This window comes from Apis florea, unplaced genomic scaffold (genome assembly GCF_048593485.1).
Source record: "Apis florea isolate Af1SG1 unplaced genomic scaffold, ASM4859348v1 contig_2492_pilon, whole genome shotgun sequence".
NCBI lineage: Eukaryota > Metazoa > Arthropoda > Insecta > Hymenoptera > Apidae > Apis > Apis florea.
The window spans coordinates 4655378-4682107 of record NW_028256593.1 but is presented as its reverse complement, the minus strand read 5'-3'; the positions used below and the strand labels follow the sequence as shown (position 1 = coordinate 4682107).

General features: G+C 35.5%; 1 protein-coding gene and 1 long non-coding RNA gene across 4 annotated transcripts in view; both read right to left on the bottom strand.

Annotated features, from left to right (window-relative positions):
* LOC147657945 (uncharacterized) overlaps positions 1 to 26730 on the bottom strand; it is a 72675-nt gene that overhangs the window by 4174 nt on the left and 41771 nt on the right. The gene's annotated exons all lie outside the window — the stretch shown is intronic.
* Positions 1340 to 8199, bottom strand: LOC105735320 (Ecdysone-inducible gene E2). Of its 3 annotated transcripts, none has more exons than XM_086906251.1 (6): positions 7931 to 8199; positions 6737 to 7579; positions 4945 to 6596; positions 4781 to 4852; positions 3354 to 4643; positions 1340 to 3222 (listed from the first exon to the last, which is right to left on the bottom strand). In XM_086906251.1, the coding sequence occupies exons 2-6, from the start codon at positions 7530 to 7532 to the stop codon at positions 2368 to 2370; spliced, it is 4665 nt and encodes a 1554-aa protein (XP_086762377.1). In that variant the 5' UTR covers positions 7533 to 7579; positions 7931 to 8199; the 3' UTR covers positions 1340 to 2367. The 3 variants fall into 3 exon arrangements, with proteins under 3 accessions (XP_086762377.1, XP_086762380.1, XP_086762378.1); XM_086906254.1 differs by having other exon boundaries at positions 6737 to 7582; positions 7931 to 8189; XM_086906252.1 differs by having other exon boundaries at positions 7936 to 8180.

The window sequence follows — 26730 nt, the reverse complement described above, 5'->3', positions numbered from 1 at the left end:
TCCCTGTGTTATTTCCATGAAAATGAAAAATGATTTATAGATTTTGTTTCGGGATTTCGAGGAATAATAACTCCTTAACCTCCTCTCAACACAATTTCAATCAAATATATCTCCCCTCTATTCATAGAATTTCACATTCCTTGGGACGCTACAAAATCCTAACCTAAAATAATACCTTTTACCTTCGTTTCAATACACAACTGGAATCTTTCTCACTCCCATTTATCCCAAGTTCCAAAATGATCCAAAACGAGGAGACGAGCAGAACGAATTGTTCGAAAGGGGAAGCGTCGCCCGATTAAACAGCGCGTGACACGGAGGAGTAAACAGCTCCTACACGGGCTGTGCAACCTTTGGTTGGTAAAATTGGACCGCGTTGGCGGGCGGTGATCCGTAGGCCGTACCAGAAGAAATCGCCAACCCCGAGCGGCGGTGGAGGCAGCAGAACGGGTTGGCGATCGCGCAGAAGCATCACCACGGCAGGTGCACCGGCTCACCAGCACCACGTGATCGCCAGTGCCGCTGCAACTGCACAGGCCAAGATGCAGGCCGAACAGGGGAGCATAGGCGAGCTGCGGGGCTACCACAACCTCAGATCCAGAAGGCACACTTTGGCCAATGTTCGGTGAGTACTTTCCATGATTTCTTTTACGAGTGCTGGGTCAAGTCTTTGGTTTGGAAATGTTTGAAATATTTTCTGGCCATCAGAATTTTAATAAGTCGATTTAACGACTTGGCGAAAGAATAAAATAATTGGGGGAGAGAGAGAGAGAGAGAGAGAGAGTTTGAGTCCTATCTATTCTCTGCAATAAATGAAGTGTCCTCGCGAAATTGAATTTGAATTTAATTTACAATATATACGGAATATATATTTTATAGAGGTGGATGCAATAATTCATTGACCTTTCGTCACGCTTTACTTGTTGCTCATAGTATTGATTGTTCGATCGCCCGGCTATTCCGCAACCGTTGAACAGTTCAATTTATTTAATCTATTTGGAATTACAATTGCGTCTCCTAGAATCGTACTTTTCAACAAGCTTTTTTTAAAGAACGAGTTGCGACATAATATTTTTAGACGAAAATAGATGGAATGAATCATAGAAGGGTTTGACGGCTACGATGAATCATTCGATTAAACCGAAATTCGTTTGAAACCAATTTACTTGGTGACAAATTGTAATTAGACGGTGCCAACTACTTTGTCTGATCTATGAGGTAGTGAAATCTCTTGCTGCCGCATCCTCTTAATATCCCCTATTCTATTAATGTGAGAGTAACGTTTGCAACGTTTAATAAAAATAGAAATCGTTTGTATTCGCATCGAGCTTTAAATAACTTTTGTTTTTTTTTTTTCTTTTTTGTCCATTTATTATTACCGATTCACTCGAAATCAATTGTTACATAGAAACGTGATAAAAGCATGATGAATACAACGATAAATGAAGATCTCTCTTCGATAGACGGATAGCATTTACAGAATTTACATTTTCCATATGCGCAAAACAATTAATAAACCATACCACAAACGTTTTCTCTTTTTCCTTGGTCGAATAATCTGAAATTTAATTTCATGCCGACATGGTTGATCCTATTATGCGTGGACTGAATGAAAGGATGGCCTCCCGATACAATGGCTCGGCATTATTGATTTTAAAAGCGCGTCATTCAACCAACGACATTATTGAAAATTATGTACCCGTTTCCTTTGTCGTATTTATCTTCGACTCTGTTTCCCCGTGTTCAGAAGCCTTTGCCGGATACGTTAGATTCTTCGCCCACTGAGCGCGGATACTTTTGTAGAGAATTTTTTCCTTTTTTGAGATTAAATATATATCCTTTCCATCCGTTTAAAGTGTTTCAGAAATTGACAAGTATTATGTTATTAGGCATCGATAGATAATATCGAATAGTCTTCAACTGCATCATGATTTGGTATAAATAATTCAAAATGAAGTCCATTCATCAGATCATTTCTATCGATTGTTCGTTAGTTTCACACAGATATATGATAAAAGAATATAAATATATCATTCGACGTGGAAAATTTTTGACTCGATGATTCCAATATACATGACACAATACTTGATATAATTTAAATAAACTGTTGAAAAATAATATTGGATTTAATAGATTTTGTTACGACATTGTTACGTACTCAGAAACTAGAAGACGAGGAGCTCAAACTTTCCATTCACTTCACCAGTTTGACTGGAATCCGATACGAAGATCATGAACGTTCATGGTCCATAAATAAATCACGTTTTAAACGATATGTTATATATATATATACAAGATGAACGATTATAAATAAGTTAATTTCATTAAGATGCAACTAAATCCACGACAAGATTTTCAAGGACGAGATCAATCAGGGTCACCACATGCACAATGTACTTTTTTTATACCGTCTTTAGTCTCTATTATACCGCTGCATGTGCATCGCACTGAATCTTGATCCTCATCATTGTCCATCATTTTTGGCTTTCGTTTCAATTTGGAAATCTTCGCTGTACAACCTTGATCCATCTTTTCCTTCTTCATTTTGCAAGGAAAAGGTTTTTTGAGACCCTTGGTCGGTGTCGGTGTACAGGTACAGATCTCTTGATCACACGTGTGCTTCTTAGATACCTTCTTCAAAGGATCTTGCGCCTTCAGAACTTTTTGAATTTTTTTAAGTTTGCAATCCGCGCAAAGTGCCTCGTGTTGAGCTGGCTGGGTGGTGATAGGTTTTTTTGGATAAACAGACTCGTACATCGTAGGCAATTTCTTTCCACATTTGCAACAATTGCATTTCCCTTGCTCCGTCTCTTCAGACTTTTTGGTATAATAGATGGATCTAAGTTCTTTTTCTGGGCTGGATTTCGCGGTTTCCGTTTTCAGAGATTGCATAATACTGGAAAGAGTTTCATAGGCAGCAAGAGGATAAGAATAATCGGTTAAACCCGTGGCTTTCATATAAAGAGACGAAGTCTTCGAAATTTTCGAACTTTTCTGAACTGTCATGGTTATTTCCTGCTCCTTTAAAGGCTTTTTGAACGTCAATAGTTGCTCCATTGTTTCTGGATCTGGATTTATCGCTTTTGTAACAGTTACTATTTGGGGTTGTTGTAGTCTTGGAATAGTTTGTGTCTCGACGTCTGCCACTGTTTGAGTGATCACTTGAACGGTTTCGATCCTTGTGATTTCCGTTTGAGTAATTTCAATCTTTCTAAGAGGTTTCTGAAATGGTAAACGTGGAAGAATATTATTCTAATTAATTAGACCAAAGTGATTACTTTTGAACACAAGAAAAATTCTTCACAAATTATTGATTGCAACAAGTTTAAAAAACAATCAGTATTCATACTAACAGGAGGAGGAAAATATGGGCATGTGCAAATTAATTCTTCTTCTTCTGGCTTTATTATAGGTTTTTTTGGTGGTATTACTTCTGGTACAATTTCTGGTACAACTTCTGGTACAATTTCTGGTTTAACTTCTGGTACAACTTCTGGTTTAATTTCTGGTACAATTTCTGGTACAACTTCTGGTACAACTTCTGGTACAACTTCTGGTTTAACTTCCGGTATAATTTCCGGTACAATTTCTGGTACAACTTTTGGTACAATTTCTGGTACAATTTCTGGTTCAACTTCTGGTACAATTTCTGGTACAATTTCTGGTTCAACTTCTGGTACAACTTCTGGTATAATTTCTGGTACAACTTCTGGTACAATTTCTGGTACAATTTCTGGTACAACTTCTGGTACAATTTCTGGTACAATTTCTGGTACAATTTCTGGTTCAACTTCTGGTATAACTTCTGGTACAATTTCTGGTACAACTTCTGGTACAATTTCTGGTACAACTTCTGGTACAATTTCTGGTTCAACTTCTGGTATAACTTCTGGTACAATTTCTGGTACAACTTCTGGCACAACTTCTGATACAACATCTATTACAACTTCTGGCACAATTTCTGATACAACTTCTGGTACAACTTCTGGCACAACTTCGGGCACAACTTCGGGCACAACTTCTGGCTTAACTTCTGGCACAACTTCTAGCACAATTTCTGGTACAATTTCTGGCACAACTTCTGGTACAACTTCTGGCACAACTTCTGGTACAACTTCTGGCACAATTTCTGGCACAACTTCTGGCACAACTTCTGGCTTAACTTCTGGCTTAACTTCTGGCTTAACTTCTGGTATTTCTTCTGGCTTAATTTCTGGTTTTTCTTCTTTAATTTCTTCTTTGAACTCTAACGGTACTACAATTTCCTCTTCTTCTTCCATTGGTTCTTTTTTAATCTCTTCTTCTTTTTCGATAACTTTTGGAGCAATTTCTTCTACTATAGGAACCTTCTCTTCTTCTTTTACTTCTGGTAATATTTCCAATTTATGCATCACTTCTGGTATTTCATCTTTCTTCACGTCATCCTTTACGATTAATTCTGACACCAATGGCGAGGGAGGTGGTTCTAGAGGATATTCAGGTTCAAATTTTACTTCGACCATTTCTTCGTGGACTACAGGTTTTGCTTCTGCAGCTATTTCAATTTTTGGCTGCACTTCAGGCTCGACTTGTATTTCAATTTCTTTTGGCGGGGGTATTTCTTCGGGAATTCTAAGTTTCACGATTATTTCTTTTACATCAGTCTGAAAAAAGATCAATATAGTTAAAATATTGTTGATCGCGAAGAAAATGTTTAAATATTGATAATAATTTAAATATGAAATTCATAATTTTATCTTATTTTATAATTATAATTATCGTATTTTGTCGCAATGCTTACTTCAGTATATGCTGCCATCTTTGCGGCCAAATTGTCGGCATCCTCTTTCACGATCACGCAATCAGGACATTTCTAATAAATTTTAAAACGTTTAAAAGAATTTGACATCATATTAAATAATTTTGCAGTTAAAATCAGAACAAATATTATAATGTAATTAATACCGCGATGACTGTTCTGATTGTATCAACATCATCTTCCCATGATAACATTTCTTTTCGTGGGACAATAATATTATCCGTATCAATTGGTCTTTCAACTTCGATAGAAGGAGGTTCAGGAGGATAAACTTCTGGAACGGGTTTAATTTCTTCAACAGGTCTTGGCTCCTCTACTGGTCTGATTTCTTCTATAGGTCTTTCTTCCACTTTGATAACTTCCGGTGGTATAACTTCTGCAATAGGTTCAATTTCTTCAGGTTTAATTTCTTCTATAGGTCTAATTTCCTCGACAGGTTTCACAAATGGTTCAGGTACATCAATTTTTTCTTCTATAGGTTTAATTTCCTCTTTTATAGGCATTTCCACCATAACGTCTGGCTCTTTTCTTACTTCAACAACAGGCTCGATTTTCTCAATAGGTGGAGGCTCAATTTTTATAGGAACAGGTGGTTTATCGATGATCACAGGTTTTTTAGCAATTAGATCCTCTATGTTTATTTTCCACCCATGTTTTTGTAACAATTGCTGTGGCGAGATACGCTTTTCATTCAATGCAGTCATTTCTTCTTGCGTTAAACCAGTTTCAGTGAACACTACATCATTACAAATGAAACCTTCGGCACAAACGAAATCATCGTCATATTTATCCAATTCAGAGAGAGATGCTATTTGCGCCAAATATTCTGAAGCTTCTTTCAACAGTTTTTCTTGTTGAATAAAATACTCTGGTTTTATTTCTACTTCTTCATCGTCAACTTTTACAACATCGGTGTCTATTTTAACATCGATCGTCTCAGGTCTCAGAGCTTCTATCTCAACCTCTTTTATATCAGGTTTCATCTCTATTTCATCATCAACCACATCTGGTTTAATTTCTACGTCAACATCGACTATCTCTGGCTTGACTTCCAAATCAACATCGACTATCTCTGGCTTGACTTCCAAATCAACATCGACTATGTCTGGCTTGATTTCCACATCAACATCAACTATCTCCGGCTTGATTTCCACATCAACATCAACTATCTCTGGCTTGATTTCCACATCAACATCAACTATCTCTGGCTTGATTTCCACATCAACATCAACTATTTCCGGGACCGCTAAAATATCCTTCTCCTCTATATCAATCTTAACTAGGACTTCCACCTCTTCGATTTCCGCATAATCTTCAACTCCAATCAATTCCTCTTTTATATCAACTTTAACCGCTACATCTATGTCAAGTACATCGGCAAAGTCATCCTCTTTGCCTACCAAAGCCTCTATCTTGCTCACGCTAAGGTACTTCTCCAATTCACTTCTGCATGTGGACAGTCTTGATCTGAGCTTCTCTATCACGTCTTCCAACTCGACAATGCGATCGGCCATCTGTTGATTTGCCGCCATCTTCATTTCTAATTGCTCCTGCAAACTGCTTATGGTACTGGCAACATCGGTGTCCAATTTACACCACAGATCATCCGCTTGTTGGAGCGTTCTCATATACGCGTCCTCCCTATTTTCCAACTCGGCGATTTGTTTCTTCATGTACAATTCAGTCTCGGCCAATTCCTGAAGCTTTTCTAAACACTCGATATCGGTCGATTTAATAGACGTGTTGCTAGGCAGTTTCTTTAACCACTTCTTTTTGCACTCAATTACCCCGCATTCGCCTGCACGCCAATAAATAAATTTAAACTTTCTTAGAGATTCAATCCATACTTTGATCACGAGATTTATTTTATTCACAATAATTTCTTAATACATATTAAGAAACGAATCAGTTTGCGCGCGAAACTTTTATTCAACTAACCAGCCACACACGAGCGATCATCTTCATCCTCCGGCTTGTAAGCTTCTTTCAATTTCTGGGCCTCGACAGTTAGCTTCTCGATCTTTCCCTTCATCTCCTCCTGAATGACCTTAACCTCACCCAGCCTCTTCATTTTGTCATCCAACAGAGCTTCCTTCTCGCTCCAGAGATTCTTAGCCTCCTCCATCCTCCTCTGAGCCTCTTTCCTCTCCGCCTCGATCTCCCTCACTCTGCAATCGAAATGTCGGCTAGGCGTTCTCGGACAATACACCTCCCCGGAAGCTGGGCCTTGGAACTGCTTCTCCATGACACGCTGGAGATTAGGTACACACGTCCCTTGAGCCATCCTCCAGATATTCCACACCATCACGGCCGGCATAGAGCATTCCAAGATGTTCAATCGATGCTTGAGGTCCCCCTGTTGCTTCTCCAATTCCTCGTTCTTTTGTTCACGATTCATTATCATCTCTTTGAACTTGCGCTGGCATTTTCGATACGACTTCCCGGATTTTGGATTTTGTTTTTGGGACGAATCCTTGCCCAGCTGGCCGAGAGAGGTGGACTTTTTGAACTCATCCTGGTTCTTAGATTCTTGGATATCAAGTTCGTCCGTAGCTATTCCGGAGAATGGATCTTCTTTCGGATTCGATTGAATGGACGTGTCTTGTGTCTGGATTGAACCGATGTGTTCAAGTTTGCTTCCTGGCGCGGACAAAGGTTCGGATATTTTGGAAGCGTCAAAATCATCTTCCATCGTATCTTCATCCACGTCCCACTTGTTTATTTCTTCGCTCATGATCGGTCCTTTTGCTTCCAATTTCTGGTTGAATCACGTCGTATCACCTGCTTCGAAAAGTTTCTAATTGAAGTGTTTTAGAGGTAAAAAAGAAGAAACGTACGAATAATTTATAATTGAAAGCAGAAATTGTTTTTGAGATTCTAAGTAAAAGTGTTGGGATGAAAATCAAATTGAGATTCTAATAAAAGGTATATCGTATAATTAAACTGTTATTGTTACATTATCAAATATAGTTATTATTATTTCAATTACTGCAATAAACCCGTTTGTGTAATTTAATCGTTGTCATAATATTTCCATACGAACGAATTTCAAATAACAAGGAGTAAATAATTCTAATGAAATGAATGATTTTTTTTTTTTCTTTTTCCGATAAAACGAGATTTAAAATTTACCTAACTGATGGATTTGTTTGTTGTAAATTTTTGTCAAAAGTACGCATTATTCGAAAAAGAAAATGGTTTCGTTCGATCAATGTGAGTCATATCTTTGTCAAAAATACTGATTTAATTTTGGAGCTCGTCCAAATGCGGTTAACGTTGATATATTTCAGACACCCATTACTGTAGATTCAACAGATTTCGTTGGAAATCACGATTGATTTCCGTTTACTCCATTAATTTCATAATTTCGTTTGAACGTAGCCACGATGATATCGAGTATCGAGAAATTTCCTCGATCGATCGTTCTTTCCTTCCCAATTTCGCGATAGCGAAATATGTTACAAATGACGTGTACATTTAAATAACGCGAACGTTTCGACACATCTATATTCTTCCAAACATTTTCATTTTTTCTTTCTACTTTTGAAATTCTACAAAAATTTTCTAATTATCTTTCGTTCTCTAAAATGTTCAAACCGTTTTCTAAATTTCTTTTCACTTCGCTTATTTTCATCCGAGAATTCTCCAATAAATTTATTCCCTGCCAGGATGTTTAAATTCTAAATACCAAATTCTTCCAAACATTCCTCGACCCATTTCTCTATAACCATAACCGTTGGAAACGAAGTCAGGCACAGTGGATTTATTCATCAATATTTTTTTACGATCCACAGCGTTGTTCCTCGACCGGTTGAAAATACCGCGAATCGTTCAGGGTATCGTAAGGAAACAGGTATGCGACAAATGGTACGTGAAATCTCGCGAGAATTTCCCCCCTGAATGCACTTTTCATCGTGGAAACGCTTTACGCCTTCACTACTGCGATGCGATTACGATAATGGGCAATGAACTCGAGACAAAAGAATTAGTTATGGTGCCAACCAGCGTCTCGATCGATCGAGATTTTGAATGGAAAAGAAGGAACCAAGCAGAGCTATGCTTCTCATCCGTTGTTGAGAAAATAATTTCAATTTTTCCAGCTACGTTTGTCCAGAAATAATTGCAGAACTTTCTCTTTCTCTTCTATGTCTATCTAATGCAAATTTAAATTTCTGTCTCGCCTCCATATCGTTTTCATATTATCCAAACTCCTACTTTGTCGTTTCTTCTTTTCTTCATTTTTCCCTTCTCCCTTCTTTATCCGTTCTTCCCTTCTCGTCTCATTTCTCCATTCCTCTTTCTTTATTATTGTCGAGGGCTTTTATTTTTCCTTCCAAAAACTGGAAGGATATAAATGTAAACATCACACATGGATTTACATTGCTGGAAACATTATTCGCGTGTATCGTTCAATCCAACTTCATTCTCTTGTCGAGTTTGACGTTTGTGCATAAACTTCCCTTCCACCTTGCCCTCCCTGTCATTCCATCGATTCGACGTGTTGTAAAAAAAATACGGGGGTATATGGGATAGGGGAGAAAAGGAGAGGGGGAGCAAAGGGGAGAAAATTTTAATAGGGGAGAAAGTTTGCATTGGATTGATTGTATCGATCGGTGGGCCGGATCTAAATGTAATTTACACGTTCATTTATTTTGCAACGATCTGTCTTACTTCCACCCTATTTCTCTACCCTCCTTCCTCTACCTCTGTATATTTTCATCTGACGCAACAAATTTTTATCATTTTTTTTTTTTTTTTTTTTTTTTTTGATAAATTGAAATCATTATTGGCAGTCTTTTAAGAGAGGAAGTATTTCTCTCTTTTCGATAGCAAGAAAATTCTTTGATAAATATTGATCGGTCTCGGAATCTTATTTCTCATTTCAAAAATAATAATCGTTATTAATAATCGCTCTCAAAATTCGATCTTTTTTTAAAAAAAAAACTCTACTCTTGTGTGGAATAATAATCGAAGTAGAAAAGTAATTATTAAATAGAAAAGTTGAAAAATTTCTCTGTCGCTCACAGCTCTATATATATATTTCAAAAAAACTCCATCCCTAGGTGGAGCAATAATCGAAATAAATAAATAATATATAATACACTCGAAGATTGTATATAATCATTAGACAGAAACGTTGAAAAATTCCTCCCTCGTTTTTCTGTGTTGCTCTCAGCTTAATATATTCGATACAAATTTAAAGCGGATGAAAGATTAAAGACGTAAAGATGTCGAAAATGTATAACATATTCGACGAAAATACAAATTTAAACATGACAAAATATCGAAATAATAAAGTACGCAAACACATCGATATATTCCTGTAGAAAATCGTCCCCAATTTCTCGATAGTCAACCGACCATCTCTGTAAGACTTGTCTCGTCGAAAATTGACTCGATCACTATATTATTGTTTCGAGTAAAAATGGGCCCAAACTTTCGAAATCGAAAAGACAGAATTTCGAAAGTTTTTTTTTAAGATAACTAAATTCAAGATAGAGGGAGATGGGATCGAAAAATTTCTCCTTTCCAGGAATGGTGGAGGGGGTCGAAATAAGAACAAAGGCGATAGGGGTGCAGGGGTTAAACATCAATTTTTTTCCGGCTCGGTTTACCGCAGAGGAACAACGTTAAAGGATAAACCGGCGGCCCAAGCCCCGGAAAAGCCCTGTTTTATGTCGAACCAGCCTGAAAAGGGGGTTGACCTCGCTCACCCTCCACTTTCTCCGCCGCCCTTCTTTCTGCACCTCTCGCAAAATCAATAGTATCGGTGTAGTGCCGAGTTTATCCCGCGCCTCAGACGCTGCTACAGCCAGCCTTCACCCCCTCCCCCCTCGAGTTCAGAAATTTTTTTCGAGCCAACAGGAGTCGTCGGATTCAAAATTAGTGGATAAAATTAGCGCATATTTTTCTCGATGTAACGATCCATATTTTTATTCTTTTCACTTTTGTTCGAGTATTTATCAATTTTTCTCTCTGTTCTATATTACTCCTCGCACGTTTTATCTCTCTATATTTTTATATGCTGATTATTTGTATTTTTTTTCTCTTTTTCCCAATATTAATTAAATGCTAGTGTTAATTTTTTCGTATAATACCTAGTTGCACCTTTATGTTATACGTTATACATTTTTTGATGAAGTATTTTGAAGTTATATGGTATGCTTTATTTCTCTATATCTCTATATACTGATTATATAGATCTTTGATGAAGTTTTTTGAAGTTTATATCGTGTATTTTATTTCTCTATATTTTTATATGTTGATCACCTGTATTTTCTTCCTTTTATTCTGATATTAATTAAATGCAATGTTAATTTTTTCGTATGCTTAGTCACATCTTTATGTTATACGTGTTATACATTTTTTTGATGAAGTATTTTGAACTTATACCGTATGCTTTATTTCTCTATATTTTTATATGTTGATCACCTGTATTTTCTTTTCTTCTTTCCGATATTAATTAAATGCAATGTTAATTTTTCCTACACTTGGTTACATCTTTATGTTATATACATTTTTGATGAAATAATAAAATTGTGCTGAAAAGAAGGCAATATCGCTTTCTAAAAATTGAATCTCCGTGTAAGCTCAAAAAAAAAAAAAAAAAAAATAATTTCGAACCACTGGAGACTCGCCTCCCCTAAAGGGGTTAATATTTTATCACCCATACCTTTAAATTCGTATCGATACAGAGGGCGACGGATTACAACCCTCTCTCTGTACATTTTCCCCTCGCATTATTTTTCCTAGGAGGGGTATATCGCCCATTCTCCGTATCACCCCCTGAAAAATGCATTTTCTTCTCGAAAACAGAGACCGAAAATTTTCAGTCGATCAAAGAGATTCGGGATTTAAATAATTTGCTGAAAGTTATTATGGAGTTTCCAAGTGTTTGACACTCGCTCGCTCGCTCACGCACGCGCACACACGCGCGCGGGGATTATGAAGTTTTCACGGTGAAATGTCATCGTTGAGGAAACGAATTACCCCCTCTCCCCTCCCTCCCGGCTTCTCTCCTCGTATTTAATTAATTGTTGCTTGAATATCTTGTTCCAGCCACGCGTGTTCTCGCAACGAATGAATGTTCAAGGGAATACAATTATCCCCTTGTAGAGTTTGCAACGCTCGAGGTCCGGCCCCGTCAACTCAACTTATTTAATCACGGATTGGAAACTTGGCCTCCCTTTTCCACGTTGGTTGAATAGCACCAATTAACGGCCCCATCAAACTTCCCGCGCAATTAGGACCGATCTCAATTAAAAGTATTCCGTTTCTAATTTATAGCGCCGCCCGAACATCCTCTTATTATCCCCTTCCTCGATTTCCAGTCCAACGAATATTTTCGAATATTTGGATCAGAGGATTGAATGTTGCCCCTTTTTTTTTTTTTAAGACACCCTATGTATCGTGGCACGACGTGTAATCAATCGGAAGTAGCCGCAATTACGTGGCATTTTCCCACGCTTCGAATAGATGGAGAAGCTTCGAGAAGGTTGTTCTAAATAAAAAAAAAAAAAAGAAAAAGAAGGGGAGAAGCGGACGATTTTCGATCATTCGGCGAAACCTTGTTAAACTCTTAGACAACGTTTGCGTTATTCACTTTCGGGAAGAAGGTGGTAAGGAAAATTTTTTCAATATTCTTTTTTTTTTTTTTTAATAACGCGTAAAAAAAATGTCAGCTACGATCAACTCTTTTATCTCTTTTTCGGGTCATCGTAGAAAATTTGCATATCTCGAATAAACGTGTTTTTCGAGAACAATTGAAAAATTTCGCTAGCCCAATTTTCACGAGAAAAAAAAAAAAAAAAAACAAAAAATACGATGAAATATTTCATCCGAAGCAAACAAAATATACACACAATTCTAATAATTCTAATATAAATTTAGCAAGTTTCATCGAATCGATAAACCGTCCTCCCACAAGGATTCCAAGGAATCTCCCCCTCCCCCCCCTCGAGATCCTTTCTCCCTCATCTTCCAGCAATCCAGGGATGCCCGTACAATTTTTAATACCCCTCCCTCTGACCCCTCATTAAAATCTCGAGCACCTCATCGTCGACCCCCTCCCTCCAATTTATCGATGCATCTCATATCCCTATTTAGATCTGGCCGTGCACCCGTCGTGCATCCCCCTCCATAAAGAACGTTATTGCGACGTAATTGGGGAGGGGGGGGGAGGAGGGACAACCATGAAAATCGGCTTGTTCGAGTAATTGCCATCGGTGGTTGTTGGGGGATTTGTTTGCTCGCCAGGGGATGGGATGTGAATAACAAGGAGGTGAGGGGAGGGGAGTAGAGATTTTTCGAGACACCCGGTACTTTCGGTATTTTAATGGTATGATAATCGTTCTCCCTCGACGACGGTGCATCCTCCATCCTTCGCGATGCATCGCGTATTATTTCCGAGATCGGGAGAATTCTGTGCGGGGGTGGAATTTAAATACAAGGAGTAACGTTATTCGATAAATCGTATTATGCGGATTATAATTTGATTTGATGAAAATTTAAAATTTAAACTTGGTAATTCGTCGTCGATAAGCGATAAAGAGGCAAAGACAAAGTTTGTTCGTTGTTGAGAAAAAGAGAAATTAGACGAATTATAACGAGATGAAAGGATCAAAGATTGTTATCGTTCGCGTGCAGTTATTTAGAAATTATTATTCGCTTGTTTCGAATTGAAAAAAAAAAATATAATTTCTCGAAAAGTATCCGCTGAAAGATAATTTGAATTTAAACTAAATTTAAAGACGTTCGTTCGTTCGTTATTAAAAGAAAATTAGGTATTAACGAGATGTCAGAGATTGTTATCGTTCGCGTGCAGTTATTTAGAAATTATTATTCCTTATTTCGAATTGAAAAAAAAAATATATAATTTCTCGAAAAGTATCCGCTGAAAGATAATTTGAATTTAAACTAAATTTAAAGACGTTCGTTTGTTCGTTATTAAAAAAAAAAAAATTAGGTATTAACGAGATATCAATTTAAATTATTCAAATTGATTATTATCGATCGCAATTATTTAGAAATTAATTCGATATTCGTATCGAATTGAAAAAAAATATATTTCTCGAAAAGATCATCCGCTGAAAGATAATCTAAATTTAAACTAAAATTCTTCGAGCGATAAAAACGTTTGTTATTAAAAAAAAAAAAAAAAAAATTAGGTATCAACGAGATATCAATCATTCAAGTTATTCAATGGAATAGATTGTTATCGTTGCAGTCGTCACGCGAACTAATCGATTCAATAAAAGAAAAAAAAAATATATATTTTTTCTCAATTCTTCCACGATTTTTCAAGAAAAGTATCCGCTGAAAGGATAATCGATTAATCTTGATTGTGCTTGGTTATCCATTTTGATGTACACATACATGAGAAACATTCGTCATTAATTAAGTGGAATTATGCGTGTAATTAGGTATACTTGCGGTAATACGTGTCGATAATTTAAACTCGAAACTGAATCACAATCGACAGTTCGGTAGATGTTCCACGATTGATATTCCAACCTGTTCCAACGGATAAAAATATCGATTTGTTAAGAACGATAAAGTAGAATACGGTTCAACGATTTACACCAATCGGATTTGAACGAATTGAAACAATTGTCCGATTCTCGAACGAAGGTTCGCGTTAAAAATCGAGTAAAACCGGTCGCGTTTGAACTCCAATTAACCGATTGGCAGTTTTCTGAAAATAATTTGATTTCAAATCGGTGGCAGCTTTCAGCGATCGACAATTGGGGAGGAAAATCGATCTCCACGCTTTTCATTCGTCTCGATTCTTCGACTACGTAATATTGCAATTGTTTAAACGTGCGATTGCAAATACAACGAGTCGTTTCGTTGGAATATAATTATATAAAAGTGCCTTTTTGGAATAAAAATCCACCAAGTTGCGGAATGGCAAATGTGATATCGTTTCCCCATTAATTAAAAATTAACGTCCCTTTCGCTTGTTAAATTTCGATTTTCAACCGGCGACCGTGGAAATGAACTTCGAAACAGAATTAAGCGAGCAATCGTGCGCAGGAATCTCGCTTTATCCCCGCGAAAATTTGCACGCGGAATCGCTCTCTGAATTTTCTCAAAATTCGTTCGAGATCACCACCAGATATCGCTTCAAATTATAAATATTTCTCGAATATTCTTCTTCTTTTTTCTTTTTTTTTTTTAATTCATCAGACGAGATCCCAAGAAACGTATTAATCCAAGTATCAATAATTTCTCACCACGACTCATCTTCACTCGTTTCATTCACTCGTTATACATTTTGAAATTCGAATAACGGTCAAACAGTTGTTCCTTCTTCTCCAAGTAATTTTCCACGGATTGAACGAGCGATCATTCCATCCTCGCATCTCTGTTCCACGATTCCTTGTTATATCGCGGATTAAAACGGTGGAAATAGTTGCTCCCTTGGAGGTTGGCTCCCTCGGCGTGTTTCTTGCGCCCGTCGATCCATTAGCATAAATGCATTCTCGCGCGCGTTAAACTTGCATCGCAAATGGGATCGAATCCAGGCCCCGTATCCGCTTTCCGACACGCGTAAACTTTTCCACGTACTCCTCGACGCGTCTCCGATATTCGATGCTTCCGGCCAGGCTAATGGCACGTCGACTCGAGTCGAGAGACGTGTGTCGTCCAACGAGATTATCAACGGATTCCATTTCGCTCCTTTCTTGCGGGATTAGGAACGATTTATGGAAGTGGGCTAAGGTTGAACAGGAATCGTACCACGTTTCAATAGGAACCGTATTATGACGAATTATTTTATCATGGATTTTGTCGGTTTCGTGTATTTATTATTTATTTATTTATTAACGAATTGTTCTCATTTATTTATCTATTGTTGATATCTTCTCTGGCTCTTTTTTATTTGTGGAAAATGATTCAATTGGACTAGGTTGGCCCACGTTTGAATAGGAATCGTATTATGACGAATTATTCTCATTTATTTATCTGTTGTTAATATCTTCTCTGGCTCTTTTTTATTTGTGGAAAATGATTCAATTGGACTAGGTTGGCCCACGTTTGAATAGGAATCGTATTATGACGAATTTTTCTCATTTATTTATCTACTGTTAATATCTTCTCTGGCTCTTTTTTATTTGTGGATTAAAAATGATTTATGGATTTATTGGACTACGTTGGCCCACGTTTGAATAGGAATCGTATTATGACGAATTATTCTCATTTATTTATCTGTTGTTAATGTCTTCTCTGCCTCTTTTTTATTTGTGGAAAATGATTCAATTGGACTAGGTTGGCCCACGTTTGAATAGGAATCGTATTATGACGAATTATTCTCATTTATTTATCTATTGTTAATGTCTTCTCTGGCTCTTTTTTATTTGTGGAAAATGATTCAATTGGACTAGGTTGGCCCACGTTTGAATAGGAATCGTATTATGACGAATTATTCTCATTTATTTATCTATTGTTAATGTCTTCTCTGGCTCTTTTTTATTTGTGGATTAAGAATTATTCAATTGGAACTGGACCAGGTTGGCCCACGTTTGAATAGGAATCGAATTATGACGAATTATTTTATCATGGATTTTGTCGGTTTCGTGTATTTATTATTTATTTATTTATTAACGAATTGTTCTCATTTATTTATCTATTGTTAATATCTTCTCTGGCTTTTTTTCATTTGTGGATTAAAAATGATTTATGGATTTATTGGACTACGTTGGTCCACGTTTGAATAGGATTTATATTATGATTATTTTATCATTGACTTTATCATTCTCATATATTTATTTACTCATGTATTATACAGCTTTATTAATGTTTTCTCTAGCTCCTTTTTACTTTTTGTTATCTTTATTATTATTATTTATTTATCTATCTATTTATATTTATATTTTTTATTTTTTGTGGAATTAGAAATGTTTTATGGAACGAATTATCTACGTTTGAGTAGAAATTATCGTTATGACGAATTATTTCATTATTTATTTATTTATTTTTAAGAATACATAGCCTTTTTTACTTGCTGCCGTCATTAAACGAATTATTTATTTATCTCATTTATTTATCTTATTGTCAATGTTAATGTTTCCTCTGGCTCTTTTTTATTTCTTGTGGGATTAGAAATGATTTGTGGAACGAATAGTCTAAATAAATATCATTAAACAAATCATTCTCATTTCATTATCATCTCTATTTTTTTCATTTATTTATTTATTAATAATGATACATAACTTTATTAATGTTTCTTCTGGCTCCTTTTTATTTTTCGTCATCATCAAACGAATTATTCTCGTCTCATCGTCGTTATTCTCATTTGTTCATCTATCTATTGTCGATATTAATGTCTCTTCTGGCTCTTTTTTTTATTTCTCGTGGATTAGAAATGATTTATGGAACGACTGATATAGGTTTAAATAGAAATCCTCGTCATCATTAGACAAATCATTTTCATTTATTAATGATACATAGCATTATTAATGCTCCTCTTTACTTATTATCATCATCAAATGAATTATTTCATCATTATCTTTATCATTCTCATTTATTTATTTATCAATGATATACAGCTTTATTAATGTTCCCTCTGGCTCCTTTTCATTTGTGGATTGATTTATGGGATGACTTTGCATGTTTGCACTTAAATAGATTTAAACAGAAATCGTCATTCTCATCGTCTTATCATCATCATCATCATCATCATCACCATCATTTATTTATCTACGTTTATTATTAAAACGCGTATTATCATCATACTCAGAATAATTTCTGAAACTATATATTATTATTATTATTATTATTATTATTATTATTATTATCAGAATAATTTCATTATCATCATTTATTTATTTGTGTTTATTAAAACGTGTCTACTTATTATCGTCATATTCAGAATAATTTCTGAAACTATTTATTATTATTATTATTATTATATCAGAATAATTTCATCATCACCATCATTTATTTATCTACGTTTATTATTAAAACGTGAAACTATATGTTATTATTATTATTATATATATCAGAATAAAAAAGTTGAATGGTTGAATGATGGTTGAATGGAAGCGAATGCTATGATGGATTGGTATATTATGCGGAAATGAGGAAAAGCGATAATGATATAAGAAAATTGGAAGAAACGCGAGGAGAGGAATTTGAGGGTGGAATAAAAATTTTATCGATTCCAAAGTTGGTCGAGGAAACGAATGTATAATAAACCAACGATGTACTCTCTTTCTCTCTCGCGGTAAAAACGAGCAGCAGTCATAAAATATCCGTATCTTTGGATAAATTGAGAAATAGACGAGAGCAAGTAGAAGTGGGGCGGGTATGGTCAGACATTGTATCGACGTAAATTTCTTTGCGCGCCGTATTTAAATACACACACACACACACACACACACACACACGATTGTTGGTTGGCAAACGTTGTTCAATTATACAAAAAGCTGGGAAAAACGCGCGCTCATCATCTGCCGGCAATTCAATTAGAAATTCCTAGTACGAAACTGTTAATTAAGTTCTGAACCGTCGAAACTAAATTTCAATCATTAAAATAAATTCCGCTTCGCGATTCGCGACTGGCGTGCAAATAAAGCCACGCTGTGAAGGCCTCCTTCTTAATTAAAAAATATGCGATCATTATCCCGTTAATTCCCGCCTAGATTTTCCTTTTTTTTTTTTAAATTTATTTTCTCCGATTCTTACAATTGTCGTCATAATTTTTCTTCACGTACGAATTTTCACAAAGAAAATTAAAATAAAAAAGATCGAAACTTTTATCTATTCTCCATTTTAATCACAACTCTCGAGCGGAAGAAATAATTTCGAAATAATTTCTCCTTTTCGAACAGTGTCCCATTTAAAAATGTAAAAATTTCGATAGAGAGAGATAAAATTCCTCTCGATACAATGATAATGATTTTCGCTCGAAACGAGAGCGAAAAAGTGATCGATCTCGTCGAAATTTATGCGAGAGGTGCATGCACGTCAATGACCCGCGCATCGCCGCAACGGTGCATCGCGTCACTGGGAGGCCGATGACGTCACTGGTAACCTACATACTTTAAGAGAAGGAACGATTCAGAGGCAGGCCCGGCCTCTATAGGCGATGGGCGAAGTCTTCTTGCCGGGTCGAGTGCGAGTCGAGGCTCACGCTTGCGCTTAATGCCTCGTCACACGTTCCGTCTCGAATTCATGGAAATTGTGCGTGACACGATTCAGCCCGATTTCTCGAATACTCTGAAAATTTTGGGGGAGGAAAAAAGAAAACGTAAAGTTGAGAAAGGAGAGAGACAAATTTTTTTTCTTTCAATTTTCTAATTCTCAAAAATTGGATCACGATTTTTGGTTTTATTTTTTTTTGATATTATTTTTCTTTTCTTCTTCTTCTTCGTGAAAAGGAAAGGACTTGGTGAATTTGTCTATTTAATCTGACGGTCGAATCTCGATTATACGAGAGGCTCTTGGAGGTTGTATGTTTTAAGTTTGTTCTACTTAGGATAAAAAAGAGTAGGATATAATAATAAATTCCAATTTTTGAATTTTTTAATCAATGGACGCCTTTTCGTTCGCCTTTTTATTTTACTTTTCCTTCGCAGCTTTTGAACTCCTATTACTCGAAGAAAAAAAAAAAAGAAAAAGAGAAATTTAATTTTGTTTTCCGACCATTCCGCTTCAATCTCAGTTGTACGTTATTGTTTTATCATTTCATTATTCCTGTTTGATAACTTCACCAACTTTGATAATTTAATTAATTTCATCTTCGTCCCATTTCCAGTAAAATCATGAAACGAAAAAAAAAAAAAAAAAGAAAAAAAAAACAAAAGGAAAACCACATTTTTACACATTTAAATTTTAATTATACTTTAGTTGCAATTTAACCCCGTTTAAATCTGTAATTTTATCGCGGTGCACACGTATATTTTTCTCGTCACTTGCATTACAAAATAAAATCACAGATGTACGCGAGTATTATTATTATTATTATTATTATTATTATTATTTTCTTTTGTTTTCGACGACAAAGAAGAAACGTTTGTAATTTCTAAGAAAAATATTTCGCATGAATTTAATTTATTTGCATGAGAAGTGGGAGGCTTCGATAAAAGGGGAACACGGTCACGTTTAATCAGGCTGAATAGCAGGGCCACGGACTCTGCGTTTTACATTTTTCAAACACGCATACGAGCATGACCCCTTTGAAAAAACCCGTCCGTCCCACGCCTGCGCCCCATGTTTGCAGATTATATACCAACACATGCAGCTGGCGAATCAACTTATAAAACAAAATATCTATATCGGCCCGATTCCATTTTCATCCGAATTTCGTCGCTTCGGGCTATGATGAAAAAATAATTTTCATTTTTATTTCTCACGATCATCCGTTACGAGCGAAAACATTGTTTTTGCACGAGGGGAACGCGCGAGAAATATAATTTTTTATCCGGCAAAAACAAAAGAATTATTTTAATATTGTAATGTAAAAAAAAAAATGAGCAAGTAGTACGAGTCGATTAAACGCGAAACGTTTTACGAAATCGATGAATTTTCATCGATTTGTTTATTTTATTATTGTCTCTACAGAGCGAGTGTGAAATATTTATATGTACAAAATTATACGACGAAACGATATTTACGATCAAGAACTGGAAATATTTTCTTCCTCGACTATACGTGTTACAATTGGCATGGATATCGTCGAAACTATTTCACAAAACTATTTCGTTCTATTTCTCGTTAAAATTTATTCTCGAGATTCGACGAAATAGTATTCACGATCAAGGAGAAAATGACACGGGAATGGTTTATTTGATAAGAATTATTTTAATATTAATGCGAAAAGTGGGCGAGTAGTACGAGTCGATTAAACGCGAAACCGATGAATTTTCATCGATTTATTTATTTTATTATTGTCTCTAGAGAGGGAGAAATGTGAAATATTTATATGTACAAAATTCGACGAAACAATATTTATACGATCAAGAACGAAAATATGGAAATATTTTTTTCTTCGACCATACGTGTTACAATTGTCATGGATATGTCGATTAAACGTTTTACAAAACTATCTATCTGTTAAAATTTATTCTCGAAATTCGACGAAATAATATTCACGATCAAGGAGAAAATGACACGGGAATGGTTTATTTGATAAGAATTATTTTAATATTAATGCAAAAAGTGGGCGAGTGGTACGAGTCGATTAAACGCGAAACCGGTGAATTTTCATCGATTTATTTTATTTTATTATTGTCTCTATAGAGGGAGTATAAAATATTTATATGTACAATATTTACGATCAAGAACGAAAATATGGAAATATTTTCTTCGACGATTATAAAAACTATCAATCTCTCGATTTCGTTAAAATTTACTCTCGAAATTCGAACGAAACAATAGTTAAGATCAAGGATAAAAATATGGAAATGATTTGTTTGATAATTGACAAGCGATGCGAGTAAACGAAAAAGTTTCAAAAACTAGATTCAATTCTAAATTGAAACGGGGATGGCAGAGGGATTGTATTAGTGAGAAAAACTTAAGTAAGTAGTATGAGTCAGCCGATGATCCGCCTTCGTCGGGGCTAATAGAACTTCCAATCCAATTTTCCGACGGGATGAAAAGAAAACAAGGACGAATTGATCTCCAACCTTGCCAGAATCTCTCCCCAACCACCGTTAATGTAATAAAAAATAAAATAAAAATCAACGGCACATCCCTCGTCATTTTGTACCATACAAAATACGAGGATACGAGAAATTTTGGAATTTTTTCCTTGCACAAAGGAAAATTAAACAAAAAAAAAAAAATACCAAAGAGCACGGCGATGCTTCTTTCCAGCTCCACAAAGCAAAATGAAAATACAAAGAATCTTCCAAGTTTCCTTTACGATTAAAAATTTTCAGGGAATGAAAATTTTAAGAATTTCCAGAAAATATTTTTACATCGAGAGAAAACACGCTTCTTACGAATCGATCCCTTTTCATTTCGATGTTTCATTTAATTGTTATTGCAATAATTGACGCATCATGCTTGCAAAGCAAAAAAAAACCTTATAAAATTTAATTTCCACCCTTTCGAAACTCTCCTTCCTCGCTTTTCTCCTTCTTAAATATCTATTGGCTCGATTAATTAACGATTCCATTTCATTAATCGAGAAATCTTCGCGTGCCAACGCAATTAGTGACGCAAAAGTGACGATTCGTTTCAGAGTGATATAATTCTTCATCTTTCTAACGAGAAATGACACGGTCGTTCTTTCGAAACGATCATTTCAACGATGCTATAAATTTCTTCGTATGTATCTCTCTTCCGTTTGTATGTCGAGGAATAAGAAAAAGAAAAAAAACTCTTCTTGCTCAACGTTTACTCAAAGAGAATTCTAATTATGGAAAATGGGAAAAATGGGAAAAATAATTTCCATTTCCACACTTTAACTCTCTCCACTAGTATTTATATTTAAAAAGGTTGCCAATCAACAAAGTCCCTAGTAAAAAAAAAAAAAGTAACAAATGTACCTAGAACATAACATTATACTAATTACATTAAATATACCATACTAATTATATTATATTGCATGTTATAAAATGTAGAATGGCAACATGAAGGGTTGAAACATCGTGAACCGTTGCGTGTGGATGAAATCACAGTTTTCGCATCGAGAAAGCAACAATCGAATGATATTAACGATATTTCGATATTTATCCGTCCGAAGAATGAGAGTGAAATTTCAACAATTTTTCTCTCGTTCATTTCGACGTCGCGGTGAATAAAAAAGGTGAAAAGAAAGAAAGAAAGGATCGTCACTGCAACAATAACGCGCCAAACGCTTGTTCGAGATCGAATATTCAACCGGTGGCGCGTGGTTGTTTTGAAAGGAGAACAGAGGGAGGGGATACGCGTGGAAAAATATTTTCACGGGGGGGGGGGGGGAGATGTAGGGAAACTTGTTGGAAATATGGAAGCAGAACGTTTAACGAACTTGCCAGTTCGAAAAGTCGAGAACGAAAATCGATCGATCGTGGAAGAGAGAGAAAGAGGGTTTTATCAATTATCCACAACCAGGAAATTACGAATACCGCCCTAGATCTGGCTGAAACACTATTAATAATCGTGGCTAGTCGCGTATATAATTTCATTTCGACCAGTAGTTCGTCGTGTAATCCCGTAGTTACATTTACAAATTGAAATTATCATTTTGTGTGTGTGTGTGTGTGTGTGTGTGTTCTGAAACACATTTCGTGGAGAAACACAATTTTTTATTCGCTCGTGAAAACTTTGGAGTGGAGCGTTGAAACGAGAGGGTGAACAGTGTGCTAACATGTAATGCAAGCATAATGGTTGCGTGGAGTTGAATAAATGGAGTTTTATCTTTATTAAACTTAACGAGATATAAGAGTGTAATTGTTTGCACGAGAAATATTTATTAAATAGACTCTAGGATTCGTTAATCGAGTAATTGGAGAGGTTCGAAGCTGTAAAATGCATGAAGTGATTAAAAAAATGCGGGATTTTTTGGCAAAATAAATCGTGAATTTTAATTAAAATATTAATAATTATTTTAAATAAGATTGTAATCTGACTCGACGATAAATATTTTGTCCGCATCTTTTTCGCGATAAAATTATCAATGAAAATTGTTCCCTGACAAGATTTGTATATTTATTAGAGTCTAGGATTTATTAATCGTTAATGATCGTTTAATTAATCGGCTATTGGGAGAGCCTGGAAGTTGTAAAATATATAATGTAGTGAAAAAATATGGAATATAATTATTTGCAGGAAAAATAATTATTAAATAGACTCTAGGATTTATTAATCGAGTATTTGGAGAGGTTCGAAGCTGTAAAATGGAAATGAAGTAATTAAAAAATGTGGGATGTTTCGCAAGATAAATCGTGAATTTTACTGAAACGATTATTAATAATTATTCTAATACTATTAGATATAAAAACATAAAAAGTAAATAACATTATTCTCTGACAAGATTGTTTAATTAATCGAGTATTTGAAAGCCTATAAAATAATAAAAAAATATAAAATGTTTCGCATGAATCGTGAATTTATATTATAACGAATATTAATAAATATTCTAAATACAAATATCTGACTCAAAATATGTCACGATACAATTATTAATATCTCGAAAAATGAAAAATCGTTCTCTGGACAAGATAACTGAATCGTGATTTCGACAAGAAAATTTCGAAAATCGAATCGCCTTACATCCCTTCTTCGTCCTCAAAAAGATATATGATTCGATGCAAATGCGAAAACGATAAATATTTTCTTTTTCAATTATTAGTGTCTGAAAAATGACATCGTCCTCTGACAAGATAACTAAATTTCGACAAAAAAATTTCTAATCGAATCACCCCTTCTTCGACATCTCCCTCGAGCTTCGAAAACGAGATCCTTTCTCACTACTCGAGCGTTCCATCGGCGATTAACTGGTGTTTTATTTATTGCGAGCATCGACATAAGAAAATGTCGAATCAACGCTGTGAACGCTTTTCGGGTTGGACGATTTCGTAGTCGACGCCAAGATTATACTTTTAAATGCGCGTCGAAGAAAATGCTGCACCTTCTTAGAGGAACATCCTCGTCATCAGGATTCTCTGTCATGTAAATGCCGTCGTTCCGGCAAATCTCTTCGAGTGTACCGTTTTATCGAGTTAAATAAATCCTTTTGGATTCATAAAGCCGGCGACGACGACGACGACGAGGGGACGTGCTCGCCCTCGTCGTCCGCACAATGAAACAAGTCTCTCAAAGTCAGAAACGCTTCTGCAGCTAACGAAATTTCATTTCTATTTTTCGACAAAACGATCATCTCTCGCCTTTATTTTCGTTAAACGAAATCTTTCTCTCGCTTTGGCCTATCTTATATTTTAATTTGTAATTAATTTACGAATAATTCAAATTTATAAATACAAATTATAGAGAAAAACGTGGTTTTGAAAAAAACGTAATTAAGAAATGGGAAAAGGAGGGGAAATCTAGCAACGTTATCTTTGAAAAGTTTCAAAAAAAAGAAAAACACGTAATTTAGAAACATATATAAAAGAGCAGGAGAGAACAATTCTCAGAGCACATCTCTAATTCTACAAAAAAAAAGAGAGAGAGAGAGAGAAAGAAATCTCTTCCCAAAGAGATAATAATACATCATCGTTCCAGGCCAAATATCAAATCCCCATAAAATAGTCGAGAAGATAGGTTTCTAGGTTTAGGCTTTCTCTCTTAATACCACTCTGATGCATAGCCTTCCATCCCCTCGGGTCAAAATCGACGCAAGTAAAAATTGCGGCCACGCGCCACCTGGCGAGGATCCGTAACGTGGAAGGGGTTCACACCGTGGTCAATGTTTATCATCCGACGTCACTAACTTATGCCAGAATTGGAAAAGGTTGGGGCTCCGTGGTTCCTTGCACAGTTGGAGGGAGTTGGTGGTCGCCATGACGACCAGTGATGGGGTAATTCGAGCCTGTGGTTCTCAATCCTTTGAGAAAATAAAAAAAAAAGAATTCAACCAAAATTTAACAAAAATTGGGATACTATCGATGAAAACGTGTCATTGTAATGTGGAGATAGTGGTGGAGATAGTTTCTTTAAAAATTGACCTCTGTCGCTGACTTATCGGCCTAAACCAAACCTAACCTAAATCTAAGGAATTCCTATTTTATTTTAATTCATCCTATGTGAATACGAAAGAGAAAGAGAAAAAGTAAGTGAAGCATAATACGTGCTTAATTTTGAACTCTTTTTTTCTTATTACATCTCATTATACAGAATTTATAATTATTGCTTGCTAATAAAAATTAAAAATGTCCACGCATATGATTATGGAGCTGTTATAAGAGCTAGTTTAATTCTTATTCTACTACTAAAAGAGCTTGAAGAATTGAAGAATTTTCGGTGATAATTCACCGATGGTTTAAACAGTGATATTGTATATATATATTTTTAAAATTATTTACCCTCGTTCTTTCTATTGTACCGTTAATTGAGTATCATCGATTGAGAACCTCTGGTTTGAAGGATCGATGGCGCAGTAGCGTGATATCAAGTGGCTGGTACCTTTCCCTTAATATCCAACAAGTGGAATAATCTCTCGCTCCTTGTCTCGTGATCAATGATTTCCAAATTTTTTCAAAATCAATGGATTCAAAAAAATTTCCAAATCAAGAATTCTCGCAATTTTGAAAAATATATAAAATCTTAATCGTTTTGGGAAAATATCCGAAAGATTAAAATTTTTAATATTCGAAAACTCGAAAGTTTTTAAAGAAAGAACAAAAAGCGACAAGAATTTATTAATAATCCAACAAGTGGGTTTAGCCTCGCCCTCCTAGCCTGTCTTAAGGATTGATTTTAAGGGGTTGATTCTTAAGGATTTATAGGGATTTTTCGGCTGATTGTGAGAGAAGGAGGATTTTTTTTATGGAGGACGAGACTGTTTGCAGGATATCCTTTAGGGAGTGGGATCTCAGTGACCAGAAGCAACGATAGCTTTCCAAAGAGTGGAGAAAGGTTTTTTGGCTGAAACGAAATGGGGATTTAAAAGGGTGCATTAAGTGTTGCAGGATTTTGGAAAGATTTCCAATGTTGTAAACATCAATCCAACCTGCGAATATAAAACTCTTTCGCTACCAACCTCTGAGTTATCGGCAACTTTTAGAATTTTTTCCATCTTGAAATAATTTCAGCAAGATTTTGGCTCCCTTCGTCAACGATGATATTAATTTTCCACGAGACGATCCCTTTTTTTAATCCGCGTACGAAAAGGGGAAATTCTTCGTAAGTGTAATAAAATCGACGATGGATTAGATTCAAATTCAGATTAGATCCTCTGTTCCCCGGCATGTATGAACTTTTTTAATCCCCAACTCAAACGAAGGAGTTAAACGATGATAAAAAGGAGTCTTCGTCACAGAAGCGGATCGAGCATGGAG

Bases quoted from the DNA above. Each gene is read 5' to 3' on its own strand.
- LOC105735320 (XM_086906251.1), bottom strand. From the start codon at position 7,532: ATGAGCGAAGAAATAAACAAGTGGGACGTGGATGAAGATACGATGGAA. The intron at 4,853-4,944 runs GTATTAATTACA...AAAATTTATTAG, and splicing joins CAATCAGAACAGTCATCGCG to AAATGTCCTGATTGCGTGAT. The intron at 4,644-4,780 runs GTAAGCATTGCG...ATCTTTTTTCAG, and splicing joins AGATGGCAGCATATACTGAA to ACTGATGTAAAAGAAATAAT.